Raw genomic sequence first — 13,382 nt, forward strand, 5'->3', positions numbered from 1 at the left:
TATTATAGTAATCTAACAAAAAAGTTTGTTTTAAATATCTTTGTAAGAATATTTAATTTTTTCTTGGAAAATGTATTAAATTATTAAAACATTTTGATATTTTAATGAATATTTAATTAACACCATGTTAGAACATAACTGCATGCACAAATTAAGCTTTCTTTTTTAAATATAAATCCTTTATCTGGTTGTATTGGTGTTTAAGGGCACAAGGGCAGCTAAGGCCAAAATGTGCCAGGTCCTATATTATTATCCTAAAGTAATATGATGTGTTCCATTTTTGCCTCAGAGGAATTCATATATATGTATTTGCTTCAGAAAGGTATAGAGTGTAGCTAGGTTAGCACTATTGCCAATCATGTGGTTAAGGGATAGTGGTTCTTGCAGTTGTGATTGAGCGTGGAAAGTACTTCTGAAATGGGAATAGTGAGGACAATCTAAAAGTATATGCCTGACTGAAAGCGGTAGTGTACAATGTGTGCATCGAGGTGGGCCATCCCCCATGAGTAGAAACATATGGGTTAGGTGCATATGTCCAATTCTTAGTCTTGCTAGTATAACTTCTTCCTGTCTATTTTGTCTGAAGCTGGAAATCCATAAGGCTGGTTCTTCTTTGATTTGGAGCAACTTGTTATTACTTTGTGCCTTCCATATTTCTGTCCACTGAAACATACAGACTTTTTTAATATGCTTCAAATAATCTCTATATGGTACTTGGTAATTTGCTGGTGTTGTACTGCTTGGTTTTTTGGCTGCCTGATCTGCTCTCTCATTGCCTAAGATACCAGAATGGCCTGGGATCCAGCAGAATTTCACTGAATGATTCCTACTTCGTAGATGGTTTAAACAGCAACTGATTTGTTTTTTGATTGGTTGTGATGTTGAAAATTGATTGCCCAAAGCAGACACTGCACTCAATGAATCAGTGTATATTATACTGCTAGCATTGTGGAGAGTGCTAATATTCTGTAAGGCTAGTTTGATTGCATATAACTCAGCAGTATAACTGCTGCATTAAACTGGTAGTGATATGGAGACTGTAAAGGACGGAAAGACAGCTGCGGCACCAACGGCAGAACCTGTTTTTGAGCCATCTGTATATATTTGGTAGCTCTGTATATTGTTGAGGGCATGTTCTTTATGTAGTTGTTTGATATTTTCATCTGCCAGGGAGTTTTTTCCCCACTGCTGAAAGTGGGTATCACAGTGAGCGAGATTTACAGACCAGGGTGGGTCAGGAATATCGCTCTCTTGAAGTATGTTATCAAAATCAATATTCCAGGTGTGAATCAAATCTTTTAATCTAATACCAGTTGGTCTACTGTTATAGAAAGCTGTCCACTCAGGATTGGAAAGCAACGGTTGAACGGGATGGTCTGGAAGGCTTTGAATTTTAGCTGCATTTAGAAGCAACATTTTCCTTCGAAGGTGAAGTGGAGGTTCGTGTGCCTCTACATACAGACTCTGAACAGGGGATGTTCTAAATGCGCCAAGAGCAGTGCGAAGGGCACTGTGTTGGATGGTATTAAGTCTGATTAATGCACTTTTCCTAGCTGAATCATATACAATAGCACCGTAGTCTAAACGAGATCTGATAATAGCACGATACAGATGTAACAGAGTGTATCTATCTGCTCCCCATGTCATAGCAGAAATGGACCTAAGTATATTAAGTTTCTTCAGACAAACAGTTCGGAGGTATGTGATATGTGGAATGAAGTTCAGTTTGGTGTCCAATATTAAGCCTAAGAAACGAAGATTACTGGTGAGAGGGATCAAATGGTTTTTTAATCTGAGTTCCGGTTCCGGGTGTAGTTTACGTTTTTTGCAAAAGTGAACTGCAATTGTTTTTTGATCTGATAATCGATATCCATTCTGCATTGTCCATGCCTCCAACTTATTTATGGAGAGTTGCAGCTGTCTTTCAATGGTATGAATATTTTGTGAACGGCAAGATATAGTTAGATCATCAGCATACATATATAGTTCTACAGTATTTGGGATGTTGTGTGTTATGGTGTTCAGTCTAAGTGAAAAGAGGGTAGAGCTCAGTACTGATCCCTGCAGGACATCCTCCTCCTGAGTGTAGGACCGAGAAAGTACAGATTGATAGCGGAACTGAAAGGTTCTGTGTTGAAGAAAATTTCTAATGAATTCTGGTAAGTGCCCTCGCAATCCTATGGAATGAAGTTCTCTCAATATGCCATACCTCCAGGTAGTGTCGAAAGCCTTTTCTATATCGAGACTTACCATTACAAGATGTTCATTTTTGACGTAAGCATTACGGATGTTAGTCTCGGCTTTCACCATTAGATCCAAAGTGGCTCTGTTTTGTCGGAAACCGAACTGATTGTTGTTCATCAGTGCTTTAGTTTCAAGAACCCAGGTAAGCCTTCTGTGTATCATTCTTTCTAGGATTTTACTTAGGCAGCTGGTTAGAGAAATAGGTCGGTAATTTTCTGGAAGTGAGTGATCTTTTCCTGGTTTAGGAAAAGCTAAAATGATGGAATGATGCCAGGAAGATGGATATGTACCTTCAAGAAAAATCCGATTATAGAAAATTAATAGTAAATTCAATGCCGTACTGTTTATATGTTTCAGCATTGCATAATATATACCGTCAGGTCCAGCTGCACTGTTGGGTGATCTATTTAATGCTGTTTGCAGTTCAAATAGGTTAAACGGTTGATTATAGGCAATATATTGGGTAGTATGGAATTTTATTTTGTACCTTTCCACCGAAGCTTTGATTTTCAGAAAGGAGTTGTCATATGCTGACGTGGCAGATGTTTGGTAGAAATTCTCTGCAAGGGCGTTAGCTATTTCTTCTTCAGAAGAAATTTCCTGTCCATTTTTGATTAAGATGGGAGAAGGAAGAGGTAGATATTTCCCATTTAATTGCCGAATCTTTTTCCAGATTAGACGACTGCTAGTATCCTTTGTGATAGTGGAGGCAAACTGTATCCATGATTCCTTTTTGGCTTTTTTTCTAATTTGTCTAGCTTTTGACTTTAGCCTTTTATATTGAATTAGGTTGTTGGTAGTTGGGAACTTCCGGAACAGGTTCCAAGCTTTATTTTTTTCCTTTTTGGCATTGGTACAAGCTTCATTCCACCAGTGTTTTGTGTTTACATTTGGAGGCTTGAGGTATTGCTTCAGAGGCAATGGTCAGTATTTGCCTGGTAATATGCTCTGTGACATCATCAATGGGTTGTAGTCTGATCAATTGGCTATCAAAAGAAAGACGGTTTGAAAACTTTTCCCAATCAGCTCTGGAGAATTTCCATTTTGAGCGATTATCAGGGTATGATGTTTGAAGCGTTTGGATTCTGCATATGATTGGAAAGTGATCACTATTATGTGGGTCGTTTAATACTGTCCATTCTATACTGGGATATAATATGGGGGAACAGAGAGTTAAATCAATTGCTGACATAGATCCAGAGGGAAGGTGAGTATAAGTATTTTCACCAGTGTTCAGTAATGTTAGATTCAGTTGGTCCAGTATCGTCTCGATCAAGTGTCCTCTATTGTCCATGTGGTCTGATCCCCACAATGGATGATGAGCATTGAAATCACCAAGGATACAAAAAGGTGGTGGTATTTGTCTTATAAGGTCTTCTAGTTCTTTAAATGTGCACATCTTGTTAGGTGGAAGGTACAGATTTTTTTTTTTTTTTTGGTTTTTTTTTAGGAGCATTAGCAACTAAGGCCATATTGCTCCGGGATATGCGGTGGTCATTCGCTGACCTTTCCACATCCTCCGTATTTGGTGGTGACGGGCTCGAACCCCGGTCTAATCAAGAAACGTGTGCTACGCACTGTTGCTCCTTCCCACCTGGCTACGGAGACGCCGGAAGGTACAGAGATACTAGAGTTAGAATTTGCCCAACTGATACACGTACAGCAATAGCTTCTAAGTGGGTTTGAAGTGGAATGTTTCTAGAAGGTATTTTACAGTCAACTAGAATAGCGATGCCTCCACGTGCAGATAGTGAGGAGTTTCTATCTTTTCTGTAAAATGTAAAATTTCTGATTGATGGAGTTACTTGTGGAGTTAGATTAGTCTCTTGTATACAAACGACTATAGGACCATATCGGGAGATTAAATCATAGATGTCATCGGTATTGCTGCGTAAACCTCTACAATTCCATTGAACAATGTTCTGCATTATCGGGGTTTGAGGAGGGAAGGTGAGTCTGTCTGTTTCTTGTGAGTGGTTTGCTTTTGACGGTCATATTTCATTTTATCTTTTCTAGGAAAATTGGGACGTCCGGGATCTGTACTCTCTTCTACATCATCAGTTTGACCTGATGAAAATCCAGTCTCCATATCATCTTCTGCATGAAGATCAAGGACTGTTTCATCGTGCGTAGCTATATTTTCAGAGTCCATTCTATTTGAGTTTGTCTTTTGTAATTCAGTGGCTTGTTGCCTTCGGGATTTATTAGACATTTTATCACATGATTTTATTTTAGGCGGAACTGTGATAGGGGTATTACTTACTTCATCAACTAGAACGGGTTTGGTGGTAGGTTCAGATGTTGATAGCACAGATCGTGCCCATTCTGCAATGGATGTATTGGGCGGAATTGATACCTCAATTTGGGTTGAAACAGCTTGGCACTTTAGTGTAACGGAAGCGTACGTGGTTTTTGCGATAGTTGACTTTATTTGCTTTCTTGCTTCTTGATATGTGACCTTATTCTCGATCTTGTACTTTTGTATTCTTTTTTCAATTTTCCAGAGTTCGCATGATTTTGAGTATGCTGGATGGTCATTCTTGCAATTTGGACATTCCGGAGCCTTTGCAGTACACTCTGTTTGTGAATGGTTTTTTGATCCGCAGTTAGGACAAGTAGTTTCGCCTCTGCATGTTGTCTGGGAGTGGCCAAACTTTTGGCACTTGAAACATCTTAGAGGGTTTGGAATGTATAGGAGTATACGGCAGTTTAGGTAGCCTGCTTTAACTGAGGTCGGCAAATTCGGTGTACTAAAGGTCAGTATAATATTACGTGTGGGAACAAGTTTGTCATCCTTCTTTATCATAATTCTTCTTGCTTGAGTTACTTTCTGTTCTAGTAATTCCATGACTATCTCCTCTTCGGTTACGGTCAACAAATCCCACTCACTTATTACTCCTTTTGAGGAGTTCAAGGTGTTATGTGGCGAGACTTTGATTGGTATTCCACTTATAGATGACATTTTTAGTAAAAATTCTGAATGCCTTGCTTGAGTGGTCTCAATTAAAAGATCTCCTGATTGGAGCCTTTTCACCATTTTCGGTGTACCTGCTGCATTCTCGAGACATCTCTGAATGACAAAGGGAGAGAGTCTGCTTAGCGGCTGAGTCGATAAGGAATGTATAATCAGAAAAGCTGGTGGTTCTGATTTGTTACAATCCTTTTTCATTCTTTTTGGAAGATTGGGATCGTCTTCCATTCTGCAGGTCTCAACATGTTGAGAGCCTGTTGGCTCTAGTGGTGGACATGTATCACAGTCCATTGTTGCTCCTTTTAGCCCTGGGAGTGAGAGCTTTTCCTCCCAGATTTCCGGCCCCGCCACGTGGAGGCAGGAGCGGTGCCACCTAGTGGCCAAGCGGTTGGAGAGGTTAGTTTGTTAGTGCAAAAATTAATAAATATACTAGGAAAAGAAAGGTAATTTTCCTTTCTGGGTTCTTACTTAGGATCTGTTAAGTACAGAACCACTTACAAAGAAATGAGGATGCGAAAAACACTAGAAAGTAAATATAACCAAATCACTGAGAAAGAGCACTATATCTCACTTGGGAAAATCGCTTGGACACTATCGCTTGGCACTCGGGGCCTATCTAGTTGTAATCTTAACTTCTGTAAATTTAATTTGTATGTTTAATACTTGTAAACTGGCATTTAATAGGGTTTTTTTTTTTTTTTATGTAATTGCTCCTATTCATATTAATGTTCTGACTGTATTGTGTGTTAATTTATATTAGCATTATAGGCATCTCTTGTCTCAGAAAGGTATAGGGTATTTCCAGCTGGAGAATAATGAATAAACGGCTATTTATTTATTCATTATTTATATTTTCATATAACAAATATTTTTTAGTTCTATTCTTCATTTTAGCATCTACTACCACTTTATGGCTGGCAAATTCTAACAATAGCCACCTGTGGTTAGTAATCATAGTTAAACCATACAGGAACAGAAACACCAGAGACTGTACAATAGCAAAAATTCTCTATAACTATGCTTTATTCCTTGTTTGTGAGGTGGATAAATAGTTTAATGAGAAATGTTACCACTATGTAACTCTTACATTCTTTTTTCTTATTAAAATAATGTATCCACAATGTCATGACCAACAAATAAAAGTGGTTTATCACATTCTTTCCTTTTCTTGATCACTGAGGAGCATTTCTAAAACTATTTGTCTTAGCTGCTGGTCTTTTAATTTACTTTTTAGTTAATCCATTTAGTCTTCTTAAAAATATGACAAAGTACACTAGAAAGCAAGAATATGCTGCACTTTGGAATTTTACTAGTTTTTATTCAGTCTATTTAGCTTAAAAACTTCCAAGTTAAATTACTCTACTTAGCCCTTGCATGCCTACACAAAGATAGATGTACTTTGACATAAAAGTATTTATTTTAATTAATAGTTGAAAAACTTACCTCAAATTCATTTTTCGCAATAGATGTTTTAGATATAACAGGACTGATCTGGCTTGGGACAATATTACCTAAATTGTCTCGCACTTCAACAGAAGGAAATGTTACGTGGCAAATTACAATTTCCTTACGTGAATTAGCAAGTGAATTATACAGCACCAGTGTCCTGGGAAAGGAAACATATACACATACAGATCTGAGGTACAGCTCATTACAAATCACTGCTGCTTAATAAGTAATAAATTTAAAGGCATGCTTCAGGCACATTTAAAATGCACACGAATATATATTTGCAACAGAATGAAATATACATATATATTTCATTCTGTTGCAAATATATAATTAAAAACAGCTACAATATTTAACATAGAATGGAAACACTGCTTAACACTAAGTTTTATTTCATGAAAAGTGAGTTTAACATTAATCATGCTGATTCTTTGTTCAAAAGAAAGAACAATTTTAATCAACTTGGAGTTCTGATGAAGGTCTATGGAGCTCTGAGAAGGGATAGCAAAGTGAACAAAAGAGAAATTTTCATGGTTAAAAATGTTATTAGAACTAGGGGCCATGAATTCAAATTACAGGCAAAGTGTTATAGAATGGATTGTAGGATGCCTTCTTTTAGCCAGAGAGTTATACATTACAGGGATAAGTAACCTCTGTGGATAGCTAAGTTTCACAGCTTGATGAAATAATTCAAAGGTCAGGCAAAAGCCTGGGACTTCCTTGCACTATATGACTAATGGCAATACTAACTTACTGGTAATTAGAAATGTCAAGTAAAACAAATTATTATAAATTACAAGTAAATGGCTATTTGGCAGTAATTATAATACAGCCACTCCCTGATTTACGTAATACTCGACTTATGGAAATTCGACTTTACGTAAGTTTTGTCAGCCAGCACAAACTTAAAAAAATTGTGGAAAAGTATTTTGCATCGCATAGGAATAAATAATATGAAAATACCGTAATGTGAACCCAAAAACACAGTTTTTTTTTTTTTTGTTGGTAATTTGTTCCAAGACCTCTGAAGTTGAAATTTTTCGCTATATAACTAAGCTATTTATCTTTCTAAAATGTAATTTTTATAATGGAAATTGCACTACATTTTCATCGTTATCATATGTTCCGTTATAAAAATCAATTTTTAACGGCTTCATGATATTTTTATAAAACACATTTCTGGAGGTCACTACCATAAAACAATGTGCACTATTGAGTTTTTTGGGCTTTTATGTTAGCGCAATCTATTATAAATGGGTAGTAAACTTGATACTATTGCATTTGCGATAATACGTATAACTGGAATTCTGTGGGTTTTTATGTTATGGTATTATGGTGAAATGAGTTTCCCTTCACTGAAATCTTCAGTCACATAAAAAACAAATAAATTTTCAGAATCTTCTCTTCGTTCCTATTTACTTATTACAATGGTGAAGGAAAGGGACCAATGGAAAGTGCAAGTGCTGGCAGTGCTAGGAAATGAAACGAAATTGATTTAGAAATGAAGATGATTAATTAAGAAGTACAAAGCAGGACAAAGTTTGTCATCTGTTGCACAGAATTAGGTCTCACAGCTACAACAGTGAATACTATTTTAAGGAATAGTGTGCATATTAAAGGATCAACGCATTTAAGATCAACAGTAATCACAAAACAGCATTCAGGTGGAAAAGCCATTAATAATATGGATGGAAAATCAGATTCAGAAGCAAGTGCCCTTGAGCCTAATGGCCATTCAAGCAAAAGTAAGAGGTGCATCCGTTGCCAGGTGGGCAGGAGCAGCAGTGCGTAGTACAGGCTTCTTGATTAGACCGGGGTTCGAGCCCGTGCCTACCAAATACAGAGGATGCGGAAAGGTCAGGGAATGACCACCGCATATCCCCGGAGCAATATGGCCATAGTTGCTAATGCTCCTATATAACAAACAAACAACAAACAACAACAGCAAAAGTAAGACATATTTATGAAGATATTAAGGATAAGTATGGTGAATCCCAAGCCAAGTTTGTGGCAAGCAACAGGTGGTTTTGTAGGTTCAGGCATCGTGCTTGTTTCCACAACATTAAAGTATGCAGTGAAGTTGTCAGTGCCGATTCTGCAGCTGCAGAGAAATTGTGATGTGTTAGAAAAAACCCCTTCTAAATCTCTACAGTCCTCAACCTCTGCAGTGGCGTGCTTAGCAGCCAGAGTTATTTTCGTAATTTTTAGTTTTGTAATTTTTCCTGCGCACGAGATAAAAAAATTGAATAAATAATTCTATTTACATGTTCATCGAACATTTCTTTTTTGCTTCAATCAAATTTGCGAGTGCTGCATAAGCATTTAGGGAAATTCTGACTTACGTAGAGTTCTGCGGAATGCAACCCTTATGTAAGTCGGGGAGTGGCTGTATACAGAATACCAAGTAGTTTACACGAGGAAAGGCCAAAAAATTTGTTAATTTTAATTCCAAAATTTTATAACTTAATTTTCAGTATTCAGAATGTCAATAATTATCTACACAATTCCTGCAGATATTAATATAATTTTTAAATGTAGTGGCTATAACAAGGTAATACATTATAACTTAGGTACTGTGATACAGATAAATCAAGCAGTATTCAACATGCAGGTAGAAAAATTGCTAATTGATTAGTTAGAACTTCTCTAAAGAACTCTGCAATTTGAAAGAATTAGGATGTTGATCCAGTTTTCTATTAAATAAAACCAAATAATTTCAAGTTGGCCTATCAATAGGAAATGCCTATTTCAATTTTGTGGATGAAATTTACAAACAAGTGTCTCAAGTTTAAGCATAGGGAAATCCCACTATCCCCATGACTTGCAGTGACTTTTGTAATCAAATTAGAATCATCATCATCATCAGCCATTTTCAATCCACTGCAGGATGAAGGCCACTCCAGCAACTTTCCAGTTCCTTCTGTTTTGTGCAATGGCCATCCATTTACTATCCACAAACTATGAATTTCATCTGTCCATCTCTGTCATTGTCTTCCAGGTTTTCTTCTAGCTCCTCTTGGGTACCATTCTATTATTCTCTTAGTCCATCTGTCATCATGTCTTCGAGCTATGTGTCCTGTCCAAGACCATTTTAGTTCTTTAGTTTTGATAAGAATGTCTTTTACTTGAGTTTGCTGCCTAATCCATGTATTTCTCTTCTTATCTAACAGTCTGATTCCTAATATAACTCGTTCCATTCTTCGCTGTGTAGTTCTCAGCTTCTCTTCCATTCTTTTGGTGAGTGCCCAAGTTTCACTTTCATAAGTCATGGTGGGAGTATACTTTGGTTCATTATTTTACGTTTCAGACAAATTGGGATATTGCTCTTCAGTATGTAACTATATTTCCTGAATGCTATCCATCCAAAATTTATTCTTCTCTTGACTTCCAGTCATTTATCATTATTACAGCTGATGACTTGTCCCAGATAAGTATATGACTCCAGCTGTTCAATTTTTGTTCCTTCAATGATTATATCCCTTTCTGTGGCATACTTGTTTGTTATTACTTTTGTTTTAACCATATTCATCTTTAGTCCAAAATCCTTACTAACTCTGCACAACTGATTAAGATTTTCCTCTAATTCTTTGGGATCATGGCTTATGACCACAATGTCATCTGCAAATCGTAAATGGCTTCGGTACTCTCCATTCACATTGACTCCTTTCTGCAACCAGTCTAATCTTCTGAAAGCTTCAAGGGTAGCAGTAAACAGCTTCGGAGATATTGTGTCTTCTTGTCGAACTCCTTTCTCGATTTTAAATTTGCTACTGTCTTTGTCTAATCTAATAAAGGAGGTAGCATTCTCATATATTTTCTTCAAAATCATAATATATGGGGTATCTATGCCTTGTCTTTCCAGTTCCTTGAACATTGAATTATGCTGTATGCAGTCAAATGCCATTTCATAATCCACAAATGCCAGGTATAATGGTGTTTTATATTCATTTGCTTTCTCCATTAGCTGTGATATTACGTGAAGATAACCCATAGTTGAGAATCCTGTCCTAAAGCCAGCTTGCTCTTTCGGTTGATTCTCATGAGTATTCTTTCTAATCTGTTAGTAATGACCCTTGTGAACAACTTGTAGATGTGGGATAACAAGCTAATTGGTATATAATTTCCAATTTATCTCCGTTCTTATGCAGCAAAACTATGATTGCATTATTCCACACTTTAGGCATCACACCTTTTCTAATGCATTTTGTGAAGTTCTGCCAGTTTTTGTGCCAGTTCTCTTCCTCCAAATTTTAATAACTCTACAGCAGGGGTGGGCCACAGTCGGCCCGCGGGCCACATCCGGCCCATGACGATGTTGAATCCGGCCCCCTCGGTAAATGCATAAATATAGAAAATCCACACCTGACTACACTCGCCGTAAACGTTCGGCTTAATTCGGTTCAATCGGGAATCGCGGCCAGTACAACAGTAACCAAGTGATTCTACGCAGCGTCAAAGAGTTATTTCCTAATTATTATTGTAGCATCGATCGAACGAAGTTCCTTTGGGTTTGACTTCTTATTGAAAAAAATAATATTGGTGCGAGATATTTTATGTTTTATGCCTTTTCTAATTATTACAATTTTTAATTTAATATAATTAAAATGAGCCAATTAAAAAAAAAAGAAAAATTGATGCCGAATGCCGCATTTTCAATGATAATTGGACATTCAGATATTTTTTTAAAAATACATTAATAATTTGGTAATTCAAGTAATATAACATTTTTTAGGTTCTGATTTTTTTTATTAAATCGTTCAATCTATTCCGGCCCGCATCATGATGTGAAAATTTCATTCGGCCCACTGACGAAAAAAGTTGCCCACCCCTGCTCTACAGTAACTTTATCTTCCCCCAGGGCTTTCTGTTTCTTCATTTTCTTCAACACACATTCTACCTCATCAGGAAGGATATCAGGTATGTCATGTGTTACTAATTTGCGATCCATCTTCCCCACTGCTGGCATTATTCCCTTGCTCCTTGTATAATTCTCTATAGTAGCCTTCTGCTATTTGAATTATGCCTTCTCTGCTATTTATAAGTACACCATCGCTATTCTTAAGTTTCAATATCATTTGTCTTTCTGTATTACTGCTCATGGCTGCTGATTTAAGTCCTTTTTTTTCCCTTAATGCTTGCTCTACTTTTCTTGTGTTAAACCTTCTTATGTCCTCTCTGAGTCTCTTTCTAATGACTTTGCATAACTCAGTATACTCAATTTTCTCCTTGTCAGTGTTAATCGTGCTCTTCATTTGTCAAACTCAAATAAGAATCACAAGCCAGTAATTCCTTCAATATCTAACCTATCAACTGAATATTTATAGAAACAAATTAGGCTACAGATGGCGGTATGAATTCAGTGTTAGCACATCGACACGCTACCACCATGTAAATATAAATCAATAATTAATACAAAATTAGAGCCATAAAAAGTAAAAGTAGCAAAAAATATATAGTAAAAAATAAATAGTAGGAAAGGTAACATCAGTGGCAGCAGAAAAGCACAATCCACTACATGTTGTGTATAATAAACTAAAATAGAATATATGCCAGTAGCATGGCAAACCAGTACAGTGATAATGAACTTAACCAAATAAAAACAAGAAAATGAATTTAACGAAATAAAATAAAAAAGATCACAGAAAAATGGTGGGGGGGGGGAATAAAGAAGAAGAGGGTAATAATGAAGCAATGTGCTAAAATAATTTAGAAAATTCAAGCCAATTCAAAAGAAATTTAGTGGCGCCCCAAGAAGGTACCAGTTTCCAAATTTTGTGAAATTTCACTAATGTGGAAACATGACCAAATAAACTGAAAATAATAATTAATAAAATGAAATAAAATAGACTGACGATTATTAGCATTAGTAGAGGCATATGATGCAAGAAAGCAAGCTTATGCAACATCAGCAAAAAAAAAAAAAAAAACACTCCCATTTCATCGCTCCAAATGTCTGTCCAGCTCAGCCTTAAATTTATTTAGGCTCTCAACTTCCACAACAAAAGATGGAAGTCTGTTCCACCAATCAACTGCCCGTTAGCTAAAGGAAAACTTCTTTCCTCAATTTGAATCTATCCCTCCTCAGGTTCTTAGTCTCAGCAAGAGGATGAATCCCACCAGCATTCCACCAGAAGATCAGCTTGCTCAACCCATTCAAGGCTTTATTACACCTCAATCATATCACCTCACAGGTGCCTACACTCAGGGTGCTGAAATTTGCAGAACTTAAGCCATTCTTAGTAAGAGCACCCCTCTGTTCCCCTCACCAATCTTGTTGCCCTTCTTTGTACTCGTTATAGCAACTCTACATCCTTCCGAAAATGAGGCCTCCAGACCTGTACACAGTAATCTAGGTGTGGCCTGACCATTGTTTTGTATAAAGGGATAATCACCTGCTAGCAAAATTCCTATATATCATTGACAAGACTCCATGACCTGCCCTGGCAGCCCCTCTGCACTACTCATCAAACTTCATATTTGACTGCACAATTACCCCCAGATCTTTTTCACTTTCCTGAGTTTAGTACAGCACAGCTGGTACGTTTCTCTTCAGTTATTGCTACCCGTATGCAGTACTTTGCATTTGTCAATTTTCAGCCCATTTGCCCAACTTATCTAGATCCAGTTGGAGCAGCATACTGTCTTTACTGTCGTTAACAACCCTGCCAATCTTTATATCATCAGCAAACTTGGACATTAAGCCTGATATACCTTCATC

The 13,382-nt window shown here is 36.9% G+C and overlaps 1 protein-coding gene across 1 annotated transcript in view; it reads right to left on the reverse strand.

Moving 5' to 3' along the window:
* LOC150075225 (alpha-mannosidase 2-like) overlaps positions 1-13,382 on the reverse strand; it is a 253,553-nt gene that overhangs the window by 95,798 nt on the left and 144,373 nt on the right. The window contains exon 13 of the mRNA XM_090388915.1: positions 6,659-6,821. Coding sequence (XP_090245041.1) covers positions 6,659-6,821 — 163 coding nt within the window. The remainder of the gene's footprint in view (positions 1-6,658; positions 6,822-13,382) is intronic.

The sequence above is a fragment of the Mastigoproctus giganteus genome, chromosome 14 (genome assembly GCF_048544385.1).
Source record: "Mastigoproctus giganteus isolate SK-2022 chromosome 14, ASM4854438v1, whole genome shotgun sequence".
NCBI classification, from domain to species: Eukaryota; Metazoa; Arthropoda; class Arachnida; order Uropygi; family Thelyphonidae; genus Mastigoproctus; species Mastigoproctus giganteus.